The 20,021-nt window shown below is 59.7% G+C and overlaps 2 protein-coding genes across 3 annotated transcripts; both read right to left on the bottom strand.

Moving 5' to 3' along the window:
* Nucleotides 1-382: 382 nt before the first annotated feature.
* On the bottom strand, nucleotides 383-2,155 carry POLD4 (DNA polymerase delta 4, accessory subunit). Of its 2 annotated transcripts, none has more exons than XM_090257838.1 (4): nucleotides 1,843-2,155; nucleotides 1,508-1,597; nucleotides 1,232-1,302; nucleotides 383-826 (listed from the first exon to the last, which is right to left on the bottom strand). In XM_090257838.1, the coding sequence occupies exons 1-4, from the start codon at nucleotides 1,937-1,939 to the stop codon at nucleotides 641-643; spliced, it is 444 nt and encodes a 147-aa protein (XP_090113964.1). In that variant the 5' UTR covers nucleotides 1,940-2,155; the 3' UTR covers nucleotides 383-640. The 2 variants fall into 2 exon arrangements, with proteins under 2 accessions (XP_090113964.1, XP_090113973.1); XM_090257847.1 differs by having other exon boundaries at nucleotides 734-826; nucleotides 1,191-1,302; nucleotides 1,843-2,154.
* Nucleotides 2,156-9,363: 7,208 nt separating this feature from the next.
* On the bottom strand, nucleotides 9,364-18,949 carry CLCF1 (cardiotrophin like cytokine factor 1). Its single transcript, XM_090257824.1, has 3 exons — nucleotides 18,796-18,949; nucleotides 12,651-12,817; nucleotides 9,364-10,804 (listed from the first exon to the last, which is right to left on the bottom strand). The coding sequence occupies exons 1-3, from the start codon at nucleotides 18,809-18,811 to the stop codon at nucleotides 10,310-10,312; spliced, it is 678 nt and encodes a 225-aa protein (XP_090113950.1). The 5' UTR covers nucleotides 18,812-18,949; the 3' UTR covers nucleotides 9,364-10,309.
* Between the last annotated feature and the right edge of the window lie 1,072 nt (nucleotides 18,950-20,021).

The raw sequence follows: 20,021 nt of genomic DNA, 5'->3' as shown, positions 1-20,021 counted from the left end.
AGCAGGCCCCGTGGGTTGAAATCTTCCCCCAGCCCCGCTTTGAAACCCCCTTGTGGGAAGCAGAGGTGCTTGCTGGGGATATGTAAGTCTGTCTGTACTTTATGAGCCGTGGGTCCCGTGGATCCTCCTCTGACAAAGGACTTATTTTCACGAGGTGGAGAAACACTGGGCAGGCTCGGTGGCGGGTCAGTGCAGGTGACGAGAGTAGCTTCCCTGCGCGCCACCAGGGGGCGCCGGAGGTTGCTCAGGCTTGTACGGACTTGTCCGTGCGTCTCCTAAGGTGTCTTTCAGGTCTAAGGTTAGGCAGCGTAAGGAGGGACGTGCACCCTGTCAGCTTTATGGGGGCTACCAACCCCGGCAGGGCCACATTAACGGACTGCAGTTTAGGCTTCCAGGCTGTGTTATTTATTGATAAGCATTGGTGACCCCCTTGCCCTGTGAGCTCAGCCAGTCCTAGCCTTAGGCCAGGTCTGCTCACTAAGGCTGTGCCTAGACTGCTACACCGTCCCCAGGATCACAGTGTTTGGGTCAGGGAGGTGTGTGACACGCATCAGAACGGTCATGGCCAGGTCCTTGTCCTCAGAGACCACCACCCACGCAGGAAGTGCTCCTCGGCTCTCAGAGGGGCTCCGGGTGCCTGCTAGTTAGATGGAGGGCTGAGCGCAGATCCGGCTTCTTTCCTTCCCTGTGAGAGTCCTTCCCGCCAAAGGTTCTCCACAGCAGAGCTGAGCTGGGCAGCAACGGGCTCTCGCGTGTGTCCTGGGGTTCTTGCATAGTGGGCAGGGGGTCTGAGGTGGCACCTCAAAGGGGATAGAGATGCCAGAGGCTGTAGAGGGGATGTAGGGGAGGAGAGACCAGAGAGTCGTTAATCCCTTGATCTGACTTCACCAGCACCAGCTCTTGGCCGTGGCCTGTAGTCCCTGGTCACCCCCTCAGTACTAAATGGAGAGGACCCTGGGCCCTGGGTATACCCTTCCCCCACCATTAGCTCAGAGATAAGAATTGTTAAAGAACCTTCTGCCCTCCTGAGCCAGACACCTTGTGGAACTCTCTTCCTGCTCAGCAAGAACCCCTAAGCCAGCATCCACTTCTCCCTCGGGTCAGGGCAGCCCCCTCCCAGGGTCAGCAGACTGCTGGTGCCTGGAGAAGGCTCTGGCTCCCCTGAAAGCCCTCCCTGGCCTGCCTCTGACCTGAACTGGAAGCGGGGATCTCCAGGGTGGGTTTGCAGCACCTGGCGCACTTCTGGGGGAGGCTCCAAGCCCATCTGCTTTGCCCGATGCCAACGCTGCAGCCTTGTGATCCCTGCCAGGGAGGGAAGACAGTGGGGCCCCACGGTGGGCGGGGAAGAGTCCAGGCTACGCTGTGTGTGTGGAGGGCTGTGGAGGGACCTCTGCACTCTCCCGTCTCAGGAGACAGTGCCTGAGAGGGTCAGGCAGGGCGTTGTTTCAGAGATGTGGGAGACAGGACTGGTTCCAGCCTGTGCTCCGGGGACCTGAGGGCGTCTCACCTGTGCAGGGCCCATACTGCCAGGCCAAGTCAAACTGCCTCAGCAGCTCCAGCTCCACTTCATCCACGTTCAGGGGCTGGATCTCTCCCTCTGCAATGACAAGCTGCTCCTCAGGCCTGCCTGGGGCTGTGCCCTTCGGGGCGGGTTCCCTGCCCCCTGCCTCTCAGCTGTCCCATTGCTCCCCAGCCCTCACCACCCCTCTGCCTCTGTCGTCCGCTGCCAAGCCTGGTGAGGAGGCAGAGGGCATACTTCACTTCCCCTTGCATTGCCCACGGCCGCCCACGCCCCATGTCCCTCGGTGTCCACTCCTCCCGCCCTCCCCACACCTCAGAGACCTAGCTCTGGTGCCAGCTCCCCCTTGCTGTGTCCAGCGGGGCCCTCCCTCCACTTCACTACTGGGTAGGAGTCAGTGATCAGCCGCTTCCGGTCCATGGTGGCCACCCAGGCAGGCGGAGAAGGAGGCGACTGCGGGGAAGGAGAGAGGCCAGCAGGCACGAGAGAGACAGCTGCTGAGAGAGAGAGTGAGAGAGGGCTGCGGCCAGAGAGCGAGCCTGGGACCAGCGAGGGGCAGACAGGATGACCCAGACAAGCGGAGAGGAAGTTCGCAGTTTCCAGAGGATGACGTCTCTCCCCTTGCCCACAAGCACGGAAACATCAAAGACCTAAGCCAATGGCAGGCCGCCTCGGAGGGGCGTGGCCTGACTCCAGCCAATGGCGGGCAGCAAGGCAGAGGGGGCGGGGCAGCTGCTGCAGCTGTGTTCTAGGGTAGAAGGGGTGAGGCTGGGGTGGGGGACCTGTCAAAATGCCCCAGAATGCACCCCCGCCCTCTGCCCCCCCCTTGGCCTGCAGCGAGTCTCAGGGGACTTACGGAGCGTTATCCTCAGCCTCTCACTTCCCGTTTTCCCTTCCTAGGCAAATGTTCTTTTCAGCCTCACTAATCCCCGTGGCAGGTTTGTAACTCCCCAGAGCCCAGCTGTGGCCTTCCGCTCCCCACCCCCACCCTCCCTGGCACACAGCATGTTGTGGGGGCACGAGGTCCGCAGAGAGTCTGGGCTAATCCAGGCCTCTGCCCTGCTCCCACCCCACCCCCACTGGCCCCAGGAGAGCTGGCTGGAGGAGCCCAGGGATTTGGAAAGCGCCTTTCTCACAGTCTGCTCCCAAGGATACTGCCCACCCTTAGTCCAGGCAGGGGTTGCCTTGTCGGCTCTCCTGGGGTCCCACAGCCTGCTCCCTGCTGGCCCTACTACTTAGGAAGATTCCACACTGAGCTAAGGTCCCCAGTTCTTCACGGCAAAATCTCCCATGTCTGTCTCATACTAATGCGAGCATGTGAGCAGAGAATACCAACAATAAAGCTGCCATTTATGTGGCACTTACAGTGTGCCAAATACTGTTCTAGGCACTTTCCCACAGATTCACTCAATTAAAATGATGTGAAATGGTTCTTAAAAGTAGGAAGTGCTGACAGTCACAGGCATTGTGGGGACCCAGTTAAACCAGAGCCCCTCCATGCTCCCCCAGGAGCTCACAGGCTATAGGGGCAAGCAAATGGGACCCACAAGTTGTCAATGCAAGTATAAAGTTCCTCACAAACAGGAAAAGGGGGAAGGGTGGGTTGGACATGGGTTGGACTACGGGGCTGGCTTAGCACTGGAAGACCTCCTGGAGGAGGCAGGCTGAATAAACAGTGTCTCACAATTCTCCACCCATGACCTTTGTCCCTGGGCTCCTGTCATTGCTGACTCACCCCTACACCCCCCCCCCAACTTCCTGGCAGCAGGCGAAAAGTGCTGGCCAGTGGAAGTCTGGGAATGGGCACAGGGACCAGCCCTGCTCTAATCACCCTCAAGAGATCCCATCCGGTTCTCCCCTCCAGAGATGTAAGGGCCTACTCAGAGGGCATGGCTCTGCAGTCTGGGTGCCCTGTGATAGGGGGAAGGAGGGCACAAGGAAAGAGAACATTCTGGAAAGTAGACCACCCACGGAGAGGAATAGGAACAGGCCATGTCTTCAGGGGCCGCCTCTCACCGGCTCGCCCTGTCTGCTTCCTTGAGGAAGGCTGAGTGCAGAAGGGAGAGCTAGTGGTGCGCTGCACAGAGCTGGAGGGCCCTTCCCTGCTTTATTGTTTGGGCTGGGCCTGATCTAATCCCCCCACCTGCCTTATGGACTCAGTGGGGCCCAGGCTGAGGGAGACAGGGGCCCTGCTGCGTTGGGAGGGAAGCAGGGAGGCCCTCCCCACCAGACCTTCGAAGGGCTTAGGTGTGGCATCCAGTCAGGCACTGAGCACGCTCTGGAGGGATGGCATCCAGGCTCTGTGGGACTGACCACCCTCTCCGCAGGGGGCATTGCCCAAGGTGTGTGGTACCCAACTCCTGAGCCCACAAAGCCCTGAGGGAGTAGGGAGCAATGGGTGGGGCAGATCCCTCTTCATTCCTGGTCCCTCCCACCCCTGAAAGCTGATAGCCGTGAGGCCCTGCCACCGCCCAGGGAGCGTGAAATGGGGTGTGCCGCTGGGCGGCCACAGTGGCTCCTATGCCTCCTGAGCCTATCCCTCTCCCCTCTGGTGCCCTGACCTGCTCTGCGGGCACTCTCTGGACCATCTCTGCCTGGCCCAGAGCCTGCTAGCCTCTCCCACCTAGCCTGGAAGATGTCTCCCCTAGCCTTCAGCTTCACCCAGTACCGAGAAGGAGAGTCAGGGCAGCCAGCCATAGTGCAGGCACCCTAGGACTGGCTTTGTGGCCTGGAATTGCAGGCACTCTCCTCTGGCAGCATTGCCCTCTTATCAGAAAGCGGTGGGATCGCGCTCCCAAGGCTCCAAGGAGTTGGCCCCCAGAGGTGTAGAACCATCTCTGTCCAATGGCATCCTTCCTTTAATTGGCATCTGGCTCCCTAAAGTGTGCTGGTGACTAGACTGGACCTTGGCCCGCCCACCTTGGGGTGTGTCCCTTTTCTTTACTTCCCGGATCTTGTCTGTCCTCTTATCACCTTCCTTCCTGGTTCCCCTGCCCTACTTAGGTAGCCTTCTGGCCTATCCCCAAAGCTGCTGTCCTGGGCCTGTCACAGTTCAGGCTACAGGCTAGAGGGCCAGACCAGAGGTCTGAGCTGGGGGCTACATTCTCTCTCCTTTAGGCAATTTCCTGAGACCAGGACCTAGGTTCCTGTGTCCGCCCTTACTCCCAAAGGCTAGTGATGGACTGGCAGGAGTGACCTTTGCTCCTTGGCCTGGGAATACTCAAGCCACTTGCTTCATAGCCAAGACCAGAATCTTGGGGGAACACAAGAGAAAAGGAATGAAAAGAACTGGAATAGGAGCCCAGAATCTTCCTGAGGGCTGAGGCCCACCCGCTGACTGCTCCAAGGGGAAGGGGGATTAAACCTGGCTTTGCTCAGACAATGTGGCAGGATGGAGGGGGCCTCAGCACGGCACATGCGCCCTAAGATCCCCTACCCTTCCCCCAGCTCATGATGGAGCTTGTGGGGAGAGCCAGCTGGAGTTGGGAAGGTGGGGACAGGTGGAGGGAGGGAAGCAGCTGCCTGGGGCCCAATGGGCTGTGGGGCGTCGTCTGCTCTCCTCCCCTCTCCCCAGGCCCTCAGGCCCTGCCACCCACCCTGAGCGGGGAGATTCTGGGCAGCCAGACTCACATCCCCAGCCCCCACATACACACACCCTGGGCCCCAGCCCCCACCCTGTGGGCCAGAATTCTTTCAGGCAGCTCCTCCTAGTCCTTCACGACCCTCCCAGACACCCCACCTCAAGCTGCTGCCGTTTCTCAGGCCTGTGGGCTTTAAGGGGTGGGAGTCTGGTGGAAAGCAGAGGTTCCCCTCCGTCTGGGTTTTTCTGCCACTGGATTTCTCTTTTGTCCTGTCCCAACCACCCCCTCCAAACCTATTCCCATCACCTCTCCTTCACCTTGGCCATCATCCTGCCTGTGAAGTTCTGGGGCTCCCTGGCCATTCCTCACCTTGGCCACCAGGTGTCAGACTTTGTCCAGCTGGGAGGAAGGTCCTATCAGCCTTGCCTTCCGATCAGGGCTAGTTGAGGAGGGGCGGAGGGGCAGACCTCTGAAGGAGGGAGGCTAAGGTTTAGATGAGGAAAGGGCTGGATCTCTGGTTCCAAAGCTCACAGTCGCTCTCTCACTGCCCCCACCCCCACTCTGCTGAGAAGGGCTTTGTCCACTGCTGCGAAATTGGGGTAACCAGGCTGAGTCAGGGAGCTCAAGAATTGAAGTGACAAAGGCAGGGACAGTTGTGGCTGCAGAGAAGGGGGAGCTGAGAGAGAGCCATCCATCAGAGCAGTCAGCCAGGCCTGGGTTACTGGCCATTGCCCTTTAGGTTAAGGGGAAATGGGGCCTCCCTTGGCCCTTCCCCATTTGGGGTGGCTGTGGCGTGTGTGTGTGTGTGTGTGTGTGTGTGTAAGATGAATGCTTGAACGAGTCTCCTAACTTACCAGAGGGGGGCCCTAAGTCCTGGATGTTGAGTCAGTCTTTGCAAAAGTGAGTAATTGGCAAAATGTGACTGCCCTTTTGCCACCGTGCATCAGAGCCTCTTCTGTACCCCACTCATGCCCCTGGAAGTTGTCTCCCCCAAATGACAGTTTTCCATCCTGTGCACATCCACTCAAATACAGGTGTAGTTCCAGGCACCCAAGATGAAGATGAGATTTCTAATCCACCCTGTGGTACCTGGAGATGACAGAGAGGAGAGACTTCTCTCCCTCACTCCCACTCTCCTTAGCCTTCCTGGGTACAGAAGAACTTCTAGAGACAATATTCCTCTCTCCCTGACACTGCAGGGCCTCAAGTATTCCAAGCGCTTGGTTGACCTCTGGATACCTGGGCCCCTGCTATAAGAACATACTTTAGAGGTGGAACCTATGCTAACCAATGAAAACTCAACACCTCTCCTTAAAACACTGTGATTGGAGAAGCAATGACAAACTCACTCGCAGAGAGGCCGAGGACCTGTCATTTACCAGGAGCTACCTGGGCCTTGGTCCACAGTCCCAAACCCAAAGGACAGGCTCATGCCGCCAACACCATCCGTAGGGAGCTGGTTGGGGGAGAGTTCGAGAACTCAAACTACGAAATGTCCTCTGTGACTGGACTCTCCTCTGCACCCACCTCCCCCACCACGATCCTAGGGTGCACCCTCTGCGTCCGTAGCTGGAGCGAACAGCAGCGCTCGCCCACCTTCTCCAGGTCACTTGCTCCCAGTTCCATTTGTTACCGACCTGCCCTCACTGTGCTCTGCAAGGGTCACAGCCACTCAACGGTATAATTTCTAACCTTTGAGAGTCTCTTGTCCTGTGATTTGCTGCCATTCCTGTCTTGCCAGTCCTTAGCCTTGGGAAATGCCCTTTCTCCACTCTGCCCCCACTGCTGGGCCTCTCTGTCTTGTTAGGGAATGTCACAATCCATGCCAAAAGGGTTGGGGACCATAGAGTCATGTTTACTGATGTCACCTGGTTCCATGTGGCTTCCTAACAACCCTTTGATTCTCCTGTGCTTGTTTCTGATTCCGTTCCCCAAGTCTCTCCATTCTCCTCCAGCTGCCACCCCTCACGCATCAATGACATGCTTACGTCTCTTCGGCTTGAAAGCAACAAAAGCAAACCACGCAACCAACCTCCCGTGCTTTTGCTGCCCTCTCTAGATATTCCCTTTGCCTGAGGGAATATATTTACCGCTTCCACTCCTCCTCCCCTTCCCGAATCTCACAATTTGACATCTGCCTCTCAACTGCTCTTGCAAAGGTCACCAGCGACTTCCTGACTTACCAAAGTCAGTGAGTTTTCCTGTGTTCTCTCAATTCTTCTGGGGCGTCTGATGCTGTCAGCTGCTTTCTTAAAAATCTCCTCTTTTGCCTTCTAATACACCACCGTCCTGACACACTTTAAATCAGTTTAAATCAAATCACGGAGCACTTGAGTCTGTGCCCGGCACTGCGCTAAAATGCTGTAGGGACGCAAAGACGAGTACATCGCACAGCCTGCCCCGAAGACACTACCCGCTTAAAGGGGAGATGGGCACCCTTCACTACCCCTTGTCCTGCCCACCCTCTGAGGATGCAGTCAAATCCCCCCTCCCACACTGGGGCAGAATCGATTACTTAGGATGCTCGAGACACTGGAAATACAGCAGTGATCTCAGACGTGCCCCGGCCTCCCTCCAGGGCTCACAGACAGGCAGCGCCCTCACCCAACTGGGAGCAATCACTCCTTCCCCGACGTCCACAGTATCCTCCCTGCGTCTTCCTGCTCTTAATTAAATTCTACCTTGGATTCTAGCGTTTTGGGGCGGGGGGTGGGTAGGGGGCTAGTCCCTTTTCCAGATTATTTTGGTCAGCCCACTAATTGAACACTGTCTTTGGGCTGGAGCCTGAGCTGGGTGCAGATGGGAAAGCCCCAGACTCTGCCCCCAGTAAACTCACAGTACGGGAGTGGGGGACATCCCTCCTCCCTGTATCCTGTGTAGCCCGTTGCTTGGTGCCTTACGTATTACAGGCTGCTACTCATTTTGCCCCTGCACGGAGGCAGCCCAGATGCCCTCTCCATTCTGTCTTGTTAGGCAGGAGGCAGGGCCATGCCTGGGCAGATGCCTCTACCTGAAGAGCCTGGACCCCTCAGGGTGGGCATGTTCCCTCCAACTTGGGCCAGGTGACTCAGGGACATTCAACAGAGCCTGGCTTGCCCCACCCACAAGCAAGTCCAATAGCTCCTGCACCTACATTCCGGCCTCTCCCTTTTCCAGTGGTTCATGCCCTCACGGGGACCTCCCAATGCATATGGCACGTGTGTGCTTTTGTTCCTTATCATTTCAGGTGAGCTGGTCTCTTCCCAGACAGATCACAGGCTCCGGTAAGGGCGGGAGCTAAGTTAGGTTTGGACTTTTTTTTATCTTTCCTACACCAGTTAGCATGGTGATGGGCAGGTAATGTCTTTAAAATATTTGTCCACTGGTTGACATCACCATCATTTGTGAGTTCCTTCGCGGAGAGCACTGACCCCAGGAGGCCCTTGTTAAACACCCGTGTATTCCCTGGGAGCGCCAGCCTGTTAAGTGACCCAGTGGCTCTCAAGTAACGTTTACTACTGGGTGCTGCTGCAGCCGAGCACCCTAACTTTATTCTCTCCTATCCTTCCCAACAACCGTATAAGGGGGCTTAATAGCCCCATTTTACAGGGGCAGAAATTAGAGAAGAGAGAGCTTGACATAATTTGGCCAAGGGCATTCCGTTCATAGGTTGTGGAACTGGAATTTGCGCTTAGGTCCCCCTTGAACAGCATCTGTTCCAGGCACTTGCACTCCAAGATGAGTTTTTCTTTCCCACTAATCTGCTGCCTTACATTGGAGAGAAAGGAGTCGTCGCAGCTGAGCATCGTGACTTGGCTGTAGTCTGTCGCCCTCCCAAGGAGGGCATTGAGAAGGTGAGGGTCGCTGCTCAGGCGAGGCCCAAAGGCAGCCACAGGTACAGGATCTGGGGAAACTGAGGACTGCATGCGTAGGCTGACCACTTGGAGAGAGCACCGGAGGGACAGATAAACCACTTTGCAGAGAGACAGACCTATGAGAACATTAAAGTGATCCAGAGAGGTGGGTGGGACAGAGCAAAGGCTGGGAGAAGGGAGAGGAAGCAACAGACAAGAAGGCATTTGAGGGGACCAAAGGACCGTGGTGAGGACGGAGAGAGCTGGAGTGAAGTCAGCTGTGCATCCATCTTCCCAGACCGATGGGGTGGCTCCTCCCCAAGCCCGCTGCATCTCCTGAGCTGACCTTCGGGTCTCCAGGCCCTCCCAGCAGGCATGGGAGCCACGGCAGGGGAGGGGCCAGAACAAGTAATGAGAGGCAGGAGAGGGGCAGGGCCAAGCAAAGAGATGCTTCTGGGGCAAGCATTTTATTTGTTAATACAAGAATAGAAATTCTGCAATAAATATAATCTAATAAATAACATCTCCAAATAAATAAATATTAATACAACAAACAGAGTCATGAGTGGTTGGGGCTGGGGTGCAGGGCCTGGGGGAGCTGCCCCCACACCCCGAAATGCTACTGCAATGTAAACTTTCAGGAAATCCTGTGGCGGTGGCTAAGGTTGCCCTCCCCAGGCTGGGCAACCCATAGATACCCTGGAAAAGGGGGTGGAGAGGAGGCACCGTGGTGCTGGCAAGAAAACCCCAGACAAGGTCCTTTGGTTGCCACCCTGTGCCTTGGTGACCCCTGGGTCCAGTCTGTCCCTGCCCCTCTGCTCTCAGTACTGCCTCCAATGCAGACCCCACCTCTTCCATTTTTAATCCCACCTCTTCCTGTGTAGACTTGCCACTGTGTTTGTTTCCTGAATGGAATGTATGGAGTTAATTGGGGATAGGGGAGCAACACCCATCTAAGGAGACTAGGGCAGCGACGGGCTTCACCCCAGAAAGGCACAGGCTGTGGGGCCCCTCCCTGCCGTACAGGCACGCTTCCCGGAAGTGCCGCTTGAGGGGCAGGTTGGGCACCAGCAAGTGGTGGGCAAGAAGCCGGAGGCTGTGGGAGCCTTCCCACCGACCGGGTGCGTTACTTGGGCATTACTTCCTGTAGAAATGGGACGGGGCCTATTGCACCTCTTCCCCAGACCTGCAGAACTTTGGGAAGTGGGGAGGGGATGGGCCTCATTGCCCCACGCCCCCCTCCAAGTCTGGGAAGGGCCAGGGGCTCACAGCTTCTGTCTCCTGGCTCAACAGGTGTTGGCACACAGGTTTCTCCCTCCCAGAGTGGGAGCAGGGTTGGGAGAGGAGGGGAAAGAGGAGGTGGTAGAGGTCCAAGATCAGAAGCCATGGGCCTCCAGGTGCAGGGTGACTGCAGCTGCTGGAGGCTGCATCTTCTTCTTGAGCCGGTTGAAGTCCTTGGCTGAGCGCCACAGCCAGGTCTGCAGCTCCTTTAGCAGCCAGAAGTCGTCCATCTTCTGGAGGAAGTCGCTGTGGGCAGGGCCAGGGGCCCAGGTGGGCTCAGTCCCGGGCAGAGGCTGGGGCAGCGGGTAGCCCAGAGCGGCCATGACCCCGGCAATGCTGCCCAGCAGGCCCTGGAGGCTGGTGCAGAAGTGGGCCAGGTTGCGGCGCAACTCAGCCGCAGCCGCCTGGCGGTTGAGGCCGCGCAGGTGGCACAGAAGGTGGCTGTAGGCCTCGTAGTTCTGGGTCAGTCGCAGTTTGTCATTGAGGCTTCGCCACACTTCCAGGTTGACAGTGGCCCTGGGCAGAGTCTCTGCCCCCAGCCGAGGTGGGTTGAAGTCAGGCTCGTTGAAAGGGGGGCCCAGGTAGTTCAGCTGTGGAAAGGAGAGGGTGATGGGGAAGGAGGAGGGAGAAGCAGCCAGCTCGCGGCCACCAGGAGATACCTGTCCCGAAAGCTTCTATTTCCTGTGTCCCCTGACACTGGCCCCATCTCTACACCAGGCCTCTCTGTTCACAGGCCGACCCTACATTTCTCCTTGGATGTATTTGCATGGAGGTGACTGCTGAAGCCACGAGAGGAAGGAGTTGTCCTATGGAGAGGTGTAGAATGAGGAAAACTGAGCAGCAGATACTCAGGGAGGGCTGGCCGACGGGCTGGGTGGGCAAGCCTCTGGAGTGCGCCCCCCGGGGAGGCGCGGCAGAAGAGGAAGAGGAGCCCTGGGGACCCAGGAGGCCAGGCGCAGAGGTAGAGGGTGGACCAGGAGAGTGCAGAGCCAAGAAGAGGAGTTCAAGAAGGCGGCATGCTCACCAGCGTGGCTGTAAAACAGAGAGCAAGGAGAAGGAGCCTTAGAAAATACTGTCGGGTTTGGCAAGAAGGAGGTGCCTGACAACCTTGGAGAGAAGCGTTTCAGTGGCCTGGAAGCCAGATTGCAGGGGGTTAAAGAGTGAGTGGGTGGAGAGGAAGTGGAGGCAGAGGGTGTAGACCACTCCTTCGAGAAATTTGGCAGGGAAAGCCAGGAGAGAAAAAGGGTCGAGAACTGGAGGGGGTAGCAGAGTCAAGCAAAGGTTTTCTGGACAGGAAAAGCCGGTCCAAAGGCAGAGGGGCCTGTGGGCATCAGAGCTCCATTTGCCTCTGACACGCCCAGGGCTGCCCCCCGAAAGGGCTGAGGACTGAAGCTGCACCCCAGCCCCCAAGGAGGGGCTCGGCCCTCAGGAGCAGGACTGCAGAAGGAAGAAACTGAGGCAGCCTCAAGAGCTGGGCTGGAGGAGGGGTATGGAAGTCAGCCTGGGGAAGAGGACAGAGCCGTGCCAACCCCCGGGGGAGAAGCCTGGGGCCCAGGGAAAGGGCTGAGGGAGACGGTTCAGCCGGGAGAGAAGGGAGAAGAGAGGGGCGAGGCCTGGGATAGGCGAGGGCCCAGGGGGAGGTTCACACGCTGACAAGCACAGAGACAAACTAATTTCCTCGGTGTATCCTGGGGCTGGAGCCAGCTCCCCCGCCACCCCTCCCCTTTCTTCCCCTGGCTTCAGAGTAGGGTCTGGGATGTAGGAGAGGAACACGGGAAGAGGGGGCCGGCTCCCCATGGTCCTTGCTAACTCTGACCCTCCTTCCTGCTCTCCTGGGCTCTCTGAACACCTCTGGACCGCCCCCAAATTCTTATGGCAGAACTTCAATCCACACCCTGAGCCCCTTGCCACCACTGGCCTGGGTTCCCTGCAGCCCCCTTCCCTCAAGGCCCCCCCCCTAGGAGGCCCAGCTAGGATGGGAGAGGCAGACAGAGGGAGGCCCATGGGTCCAGAGCAGCAGGGCCCCAGGTCTAGGGCAGAGGCGAGCTGGAACACAGGCATGGGAGGTGGGGCCCCTCCATCCCCACCCAGCCCCACCCGTGCAAGAGACACCACAACACGGTGTAAACAGAGGAGACTTCCCCGGCCCCCAGGGGGAGGCGGGCGGCTTGGGCAGTCAGCCAGTGGGGCAATGGGCCAAGGCGGGTGCGAGGCCTGCCCACATGCCTAGTCCCGGGGCCTGGGATGGGGAGGAGGGGGTACCCTAGAGGGAAGGGCAACAGACAGGCCAGACATGGAGACTGTTTGGAGCCAAAGGTCCCTTCCTCATCACCCTACATTCACCAGGACCCCTCCACCATTCTGTCTTTCTTCCCCCAAGTCCTCTTCTCATTCTTCACCCAATTCCCAGGCCCCTAAGTTGCCCTAGATACTCACGTAGGTCCCAGCCAAGCTGCGGAGTTGGTGCTCCAGGTATCGGGTGAGGTCATAGGTTTTCTGGATGGAGGGACCAGGCCCTGGGTCCCCCGTGCGATTGAGGGCTGGCACTGCGGGGAGGTGCCAGAGCACAGTGCACAGGCAAGCTATCATCCCCCACGAGTCCCCTGTGGACAGGATGGGCAAGAAGCATGAGGGCGGGTCTGGCCTTTTAGAGGAGGCAGCTGGCAGCCCCTCAGGTGTCTGTCCTCACCTTGGGGTGGGAGGGAGGGGGTGAGGGTGGGACGCCAGATGGGAGGCGTGGGGATGGCGGAGACGAGCATTCCTGGCCTGAGAAAGTGTGTGTGTGTGTGTGTAGGCATGTCTGTTATACCAGTAGATTTTCGGGAGTGTATTTGGGGGGTCAGTTAATAGTCACAGTATGTGTGCTAGCATGTAGTAGCATGTAGCTGTGCACACAAGGAGGGCCAGGTCCAGGAGCGCAAGTCAGTATCCCTGAGTTCTAGGTGTACCTCAGCCTCCTCTCACAGCGTCCCACTGCAGCTCGGGGGAGCCCCAAGTTCCAGGTGTACCTCAGCCTCCTCTCGCAGCATCTCACTGCAGCTCAGGGGAGCCAAGGGCTGGGAAACTGCACATGTCAGGGCTGCCAGCCGAGCACAGTCGTCCCTGGGAGGCGCGCAAGAGAGAGGCTGCCCCACCAAGAACAAATGAACGAGCTCCAGTCAGGTATAGGGTCAGACCGCCGGGGTCAGGCTGAAGGACACAGGGCTGGCTCACGTGGTCAGTGGTGGGAACGTTCCAGGCTATGGTCTCTGGTGTGAAAGTGTAGGGTAGGGTCAGATAAGAGGTGATGTGACGTTCACTCTCAGGGACTGGCTGCAGTGTGGAAGTTCGCCCCATTCTTATCTAGGGTTTTGGATGGGGAAAAGCTGGACCTGAATGAGACTTTCAGTCAGCCTGCAGGGGAGAGAGAGGGGGAGGGGGAGCGGGAAGGGAAAGAAAGGCGAAGAGGGAGAGAGAATCACGTATTCAATGAATCGGGCTTGTCAGCTGATGGTGCTGGAGAGTGTGGGCACCCGGGATGCCAGAGGCCAGAGGTCAGTGCTGTGAGAACAGACATAGGCAGTTGGGAAACATGATTTTCCCACCTTTTAGGTGAGATCTAGGGTCAAGAGCACTTAGCCAGGATTCAGTGGGCATTGGGACTGGGCAAAGGCCCTTAGAGTTAGGATAGGGTAAGGCTATAATTGGCATTGGGCTAGGTTAGCTTTAAGGGCTGGGTTACTTTTAAAGCTTCAGGTTCGGTCATTGGGATTTGGCTGAGTGAGTGTGGTTGAGAGTTGAGTCCAGCTGGGGGATGTGGTTAGGTTTGGGCAGGCAAAGTGTTGGCTGGGACTAGGGCTTATGAACGTGTAGACTCAGATTTCAGATGGGGTGGTACGTGGCCTGTCCCAAGAGGATCGCTAGTGTGGACTCATTTTTTAATTTATTGATTTGAGAGAGAGACATCGGTTTGTTGTTCCACTTATTTATGCATTCATTGGTTGATTCTTGTATGTGCCCTGACCTGGAATTGAACCTGCCACCTTGGCATATCAGGACAATGTTTTAACCAACTGAGCTACCTGGCCAGGGCCTCTAATTTATATTTTATACTTTCAGATTTTCTACAATGACATATGCTGTTTTGATAGAAATAATTTGGGTATAGGTTTAACAGTTCGACTGTACTTCGAGTTAGGAGAGGTTTGGAGTGAAGACTAGGTTAAGTGTACAGTTAGTCAGAGTGCTGGGTCAGGGTTTTAGAGCGGGTACAGCCTGGAAGGGTTTAGGATTCAAATTGTATAGCATGTCTGTTACAGAGTGGGGGGCTCAGCTGGGGGCCTCTGAACCAGTCAGTCTTGTCTCTTTCGGACACTTGACTCGCTGGCTTCACTGACGGAGCACGGGAGCAGGGGAGCCACCAGTCCAGGATCCCTGCCCTCTTGGTTTGAGAGTGTGCACATGCACCCACACGTGTGTTTTGGGACAGAAAGCTGGGTCAGGCACATAACTGCTCCCTGGGGAGACAGGCTCCCCTTTTCCTCTTGCCCACGTGCAGCCTGTACCTTCCCTTCTGAATATTCCTTTCCTTGTTCTTTCTTTCCATCTGAGCTCTTGCTGACTCTCCGAGTTCCTTTCTAGTCCCTGTTCCTCACATCCCAAGACAACTTCAGGCCCTTCTTCTCTGCACGAAGCTTTGGGCTACCCTTAGCCTGCATATCTGGTTGAGTCACCCCCAAGTTTCTACCTGTACGGGGGTTGCGGTTAATACTGGAGGTAGGAGACCTGCTGAGGTGGGCAGCAGCCCTTCCAGCCTTGAGGTAGCTTTCAGGATCGAGTCTGGCCTGGCTCGCAGTTGGTAGAGGTGCCAAGGGTCCTGGCTGAAGTGGGAGTTGCCAGCTGGGCTTGCCTGTCTTCCCCGCCTTTCTTAGGGCAGCCCTGCTAGACAGGAGTTCAGGGGCAGGGCTTGCCCACAGCAGGGAGGGGGCAGTCAGGAACCCAGCTAGGGGTCTTGTTTTCCCCCTCCCCTTCTGGGCCCTGTGGGACATCCCTGGGGAGCGCTGGCTCCCTACACAGGGACAGCAGGGGAAGAGGGGGAGAAGCCTTTGGATAAACAAGAGCTAAGTCATCTGGGCAGAAAAACGGCTCATGAAATTAACCAGACGAGGCCGGTGTTTCCAGGAATATTTCAGTTCTGAGGTAACTGTCACTGCAGGCTGGGGAGGGGGGGGCAGGGGAGAGAGCAGAAGGATCCAACTGACTGACCCATGGAGAGAACCAGAAAGAGGGACGGAATCTCAGAAACCCAGCGGGAGGAGAGGCTAGGAGAGGAGAAGGGGACTGGACAGGGCTCTACCCTCTGTTATGACAGCTTCCACTCTGGGCAAAGTGTTCCCATATCTCAGGCAGCAAAACTGAAAGCATCTCTGGCAGAGGACACCTGGGGTTGAGTGGTCAACAGTTTGCAGCCTGCCTGTGTCCCTAGGTGGGAGAGTGCCCTGGGCAGGGGGGCCCTCCTCATCTGCCTCCTGTCCTCCCCAGGTCCACGGTGCGCAGGTGGACCTGGCCACTGAGGACTGTCCTGGGCCCCCTGGCCCAGTCCCTGCTCCCACCAGCCCCCACCCCAGCTCTGCCTCTGGCTGCTGCCCACTGATTGTTTACATCCCGTCTTCCCCTGTGTTTATAAATCCGGCTGAGCACGTGAGGAGCTAATGAGTGCAGCTCACGTTTCCTGCTACAGCCCCCTCACCCCCCATCCTGGCCCCCGCCTGGGCCAGCCCCTAATTCCATCCAGATCCCTGGGCCCTGGTTCCCAGGGCCCCCCTTATGAACACTCCTGCACACGCTCATGTGCACATGCACAGCCTCACTCAGCCCACGCAAGTGCATGGCCATGGCTGCACACGTGCAGGCACACCCGTGTCTGCATGCCTCCAGCCAGATGCCCCTCTGTCTCTAGCCTATGTCCCCCAGGCTGACCTCATTCAGTGAGGGAGGGGGCCCCCCTGTCGTCATACAGATGTGCCAGGATGGTCAGTGTGGGTAGGACAAGTCAGTGGGGAGACCGCACCTGGGATCGGTGGCTAAGAGCTATAGGGCCAAAAGCACAGGCGCCAGGAAGGCATCAAAAAGCTCCTGAAGTGTTGGGTGAAATGTGGGAGCCAGAAGGAGCAGCTCTGCCCTCAGGCCAGACCAGGACAGCATGCTGGTGCCTTTGGAGGGCTCTGTTGAGGGGGATTGGGGAAATGAAGCCATTTAGGGGGTGGTGTGAGATCCAGGCATTGAGACTGTAAGAAAGGGCTCTTGGGGGAGCTTCCCGACCTGCCTTCCCAGGGAAAAGCCACAGAAACAGCCAGACTCGCCCTGTCCTCTGGGCTGCCCGGCCTCCCCTCCCCTCCCCTCCCTTCCCCCCTCTCCTTGGCTTCCAGGCTACTGAGAGGTGGCTTAGTGGGTGGGTACACATGGGCCCCCAGATGTGGGGGACCTTGCTTTGCCACCAACGCATCAGGTGACGCGGCTTGCAGGAGGGGGTTGCACTGGGCACGCTGAGGTTCCTCAGCAGACCGAGGAGGGGCTCTGGCTGCTGTCCTCAGCAGCCCCCTGCCTGCCCTGCCCTTCTGCCTAAGGGACGGGAGACTGCGGCCTGGGAGCGCAGCAGCCGGCCAGGCCAGCTGCCCTGTCTCGTGCAGTCGGCGCGGACGCAGGAGCTGGGCTTCCGTGGGACGGCCAGGGTCCGGGCTCTGCTGCCCGGGGGGGCCCTGCCTGAGCTCAAGGGGAGCTGCGGCCCGGGAGTGGGCCACCGCTGAAAGCGAGGCGCAGGGAGAGGTTAGGAAACAGTCCCGGCAAGTGTGTGGGTGAGTTTCAAAGCGCGTTGTTACCCAAAAGGCCTGGGAGGGGCTATGGGGGACCGGCCGGAGCGGCTGTGAGCACGCAGGTGGGATTGTGGGGAGGAATGTGAAGTGTCACCCATGCGCTGGCTGGTGTGGCGGGCGGGAGTGCCGGCCGCGGGAGCCATTGCCCCGGCCAGGAGGCGAGGCTTGGGGGGGCCGCTGGGTGACAGTCGCTGCCATCACTGCTTAGTGCCCGTCTCCCGCCTGGCCGAGTGGTGGCTCCGGGGCAGTGAGTGTGTCCGAGCCAGTGGTGGGAGCAGGTCCGGTGTCGCGGGGGAATGTGCCGGGTCCCCGGGAGGGAGTGTGTGCTTGGGAGCCCAGGAGTAGTCCGTGGGGACATGGAAGGCACGGAGGTGTGCGTCTGGATGGGGGGGGGGGGAGCGTGCCCGGTGCCCCCGCCGCTGGGCGCCCCCTCCCTCCCTATGGGGGTGGCGCAGGCCGGCGCAGAAGGAAACTGGGGCGGGGTCCTCTAGGACTGGGGGTCTCTGGGGAGGGCTCCTGGGGCGCGGGGTGGAGTTGCTGGGACGGAAGGCGGGGGGAGCAGAGGTCAGGGGGCTCCGAGAGGCCCGGGGGACGTGGGGTCTCCCTCGAGGGGCTCGGCCCGGGAACTGTGCGCGGCGGCCGCTCGCGGGCCCTCCCCCTCGGCGGTGACCTCTCGCTCCCGGCCCCCTCCCCGCTGCAGCGGTGGCGGCGCCTTCCCCTTGTGTGGCCCCGGCGCCCCCGGCCCCGCCCCCGGCCCGCTCCCGCCCGGTCGCTCCCTTCCCGTCGGCGGGGGCAGAGGCGGGGTCCGGGGCTCCGGGCTCTGCCGGGCCGCTGCCCCTTCCCGCGCGTCAGCTCCCCGCCAGGTCCGCCCGCCCTCCCGCGGGCAGCTGGCGCCCAGCGCCCGGTGCCGCCGCTCCCTGCTGGGTGACGGACTCTTCGCTGCCCGGTCCGGCCGGGCTGCACCCCCCCGCCCCCCGCACTAATCACTCCCAGGCCACAGCGGGCTGTGCGGAGGTCTCGTGGCCGTCGCCCGCCGAGCCTCCCGGCCCCTACCTGCCGCCGGCTCCCCGGCCGCGGGCAGCATGGTGGGCTCCGGCCGCGCGGGCGCAGCTAGGAAGCCGGGAGTCCCGCCCGCGGCCCGGGCCGGCCCAGCCAGGCTCGGCTCTGCCCTCCGCCTCCTCTCCCCTCTCGCCCGCCCTCCTTCCCGCCCTCCCGCCGGGCCGGGGAGGGAGCTCGGCGCGGCCCGAGGTGTCGGCCTCCCCTTGCCTCCCGCTGGCCCGGCCCCGGGCTCCCCTCTGCCTCCCTCCCTTCCTCCAACCCCCTCTTCCTCTCCCGGCCCCCACCTCCCCGCGCGCCGCGTCTTCCTCCCGCAGCCCCGCTCCCGCCTCCGACTCCGACTCGCTCTCCTCGACTTGTGCGCGCGGGGCTCTGTCCGTCGGGATCGGCGGGACCCCGCCTCTCTGGGGCTCCAGGTGGCCGGCTCCCCAGGTCTGCGAGTCGCCGGGACTCCCCGCAGCGCTCCCTGCGACCTCCTGGCCCTGCCCAGCGGACTCCAGGAATGCCGTCCCTGCCGGGCCGCTCTCGCGGGCGCCCAGCCGTGCCTCCCCCGGCCCGAGCCTTGCTGGCGGGGCAGCTCCCTGCTCCCCAGCTCGGGGCTCCCGGGGGAAGGACGGAAGCGGATCTCGAGGCTCCTGGGCGGGGGGCCGGGGTCTCGGACGCCCGGCTCCTACCTGCTCGGAGGTCCATGGGGCCGGGGGCCGGGCCGGCCGGGCGAAGCTCCTCTCCCGGAGGCTGGCGGAGTGGGAGGGCGAGCCGCGGCTCCGGCGAAGCTTTAATAATCCCATCCGCCAGGCCCACTCGCAGGTTTTTTTCGCTCAGTTTCGGAGGTTTTTTTTTTTTTTTCAGTGTGGGACATTCTGCAAACTTTTTTTTTTTTTTTCTGACGTGTAAAGCTGTAACCACAAATTGTAGCGGCCCTCCCTGGGGTGGGGGGAGGAGGGAAGGGAGGGCTTCTGGGGCTCCTCTCCCTCCCACTACCCGAGGGGGGGTGAGGTGAGGCGAGGCTGCCGTGGTACCACCCTGGGCCTCCTCGGGGAGGAGGTGGGGAGGGCATCAGTCGGTCTGCAAGCGCGGAGAGCTCGGGGCGGGAGCCGCCCGCTCCTTTTCCTTACCTCGGTGTCTGCCTAGGGTGCTGCTCCCTGCCCGGCATGGGTTCCGCGCTCACCCTACCTCTGCCTTCTCATCTCTAACCCCCACCCCCCCACACATACTCAGTAAGTGCAGTGACACATTCTCCCAAATGCCAGCGAGCCGGCCTCCGAGCTCAAGTGATGGTGTTTTTCCTGCTGCCCTTTGTCTGGGCTGACCGCCCCCCTCGCCTATTGTCCCGGCAGCCTGTCCCATTTCCAAAAGCTGGGGCTGAGTGAGGCGCCTGGCCTGGGCAGGTGACTAACCGGTTCACAATGCCCCCTGCGGGGGAGGAAGAGGGCACCCCAGGCCCACGGCCCGGCTGGGAGGAAAGAAGAGGGCACTTGGCTGAGGGCTCTTCCCTCAAGTTCACAGGGTTCTTGGTTCTTCTTCCCAAGGGCCAGGAGAGTGCACATGGGTGGGGGATTTGTAATTCATTAATCAGCGTGAGGCACCCGGACCAGTTTCAACACCAGGACTTCATGGTTGACTCATCAGGAACGCTCCGATTCAGGGCAGTGGACAGACCCCATTTGTGCAGTGCTTCCCCATAGAGACATTTGGCTTCCTCCTGCCTTTGGGGTTTTAGGCTGTTGGCTTTTTCCGGTGCTGGGGTAGGGCTGGTTTGGCTGTGGAGTGCTCTCCCTCCTCCTCCTTCCCTCAGGCCTGTGTTGGGACTTACTGAGCGGGATACCCAGGGGACCCCTAACCCTAGACCCTCCCTGGAGGGCCTTCCTCCTGCTACAGAAGGCTGCTGGCAGAGTGCAGA

Source organism: Furipterus horrens, unplaced genomic scaffold (assembly GCF_987537825.1).
Source record: "Furipterus horrens unplaced genomic scaffold, mFurHor1.1.pri manual_scaffold_2, whole genome shotgun sequence".
Taxonomy (NCBI): domain Eukaryota; kingdom Metazoa; phylum Chordata; class Mammalia; order Chiroptera; family Furipteridae; genus Furipterus; species Furipterus horrens.
Note: the sequence above shows the minus strand (reverse complement) of the source record. Positions and strands in the feature narration are given on the sequence as shown.

Bases quoted from the DNA above. Each gene is read 5' to 3' on its own strand.
- POLD4 (XM_090257838.1), bottom strand. From the start codon at position 1,939: ATGGACCGGAAGCGGCTGATCACTGACTCCTACCCAGTAGTGAAGTGG. The intron at 1,598-1,842 runs GTCTCTGAGGTG...TTGTCATTGCAG, and splicing joins GGAGCTGGCACCAGAGCTAG to AGGGAGAGATCCAGCCCCTG. The intron at 1,303-1,507 runs GTGAGACGCCCT...CCTCCCTGGCAG, and splicing joins GCAGTATGGGCCCTGCACAG to GGATCACAAGGCTGCAGCGT.
- CLCF1 (XM_090257824.1), bottom strand. The intron at 10,805-12,650 runs GTGAGTATCTAG...TCCTTTCCACAG, and splicing joins GCAGCTTGGCTGGGACCTAC to CTGAACTACCTGGGCCCCCC.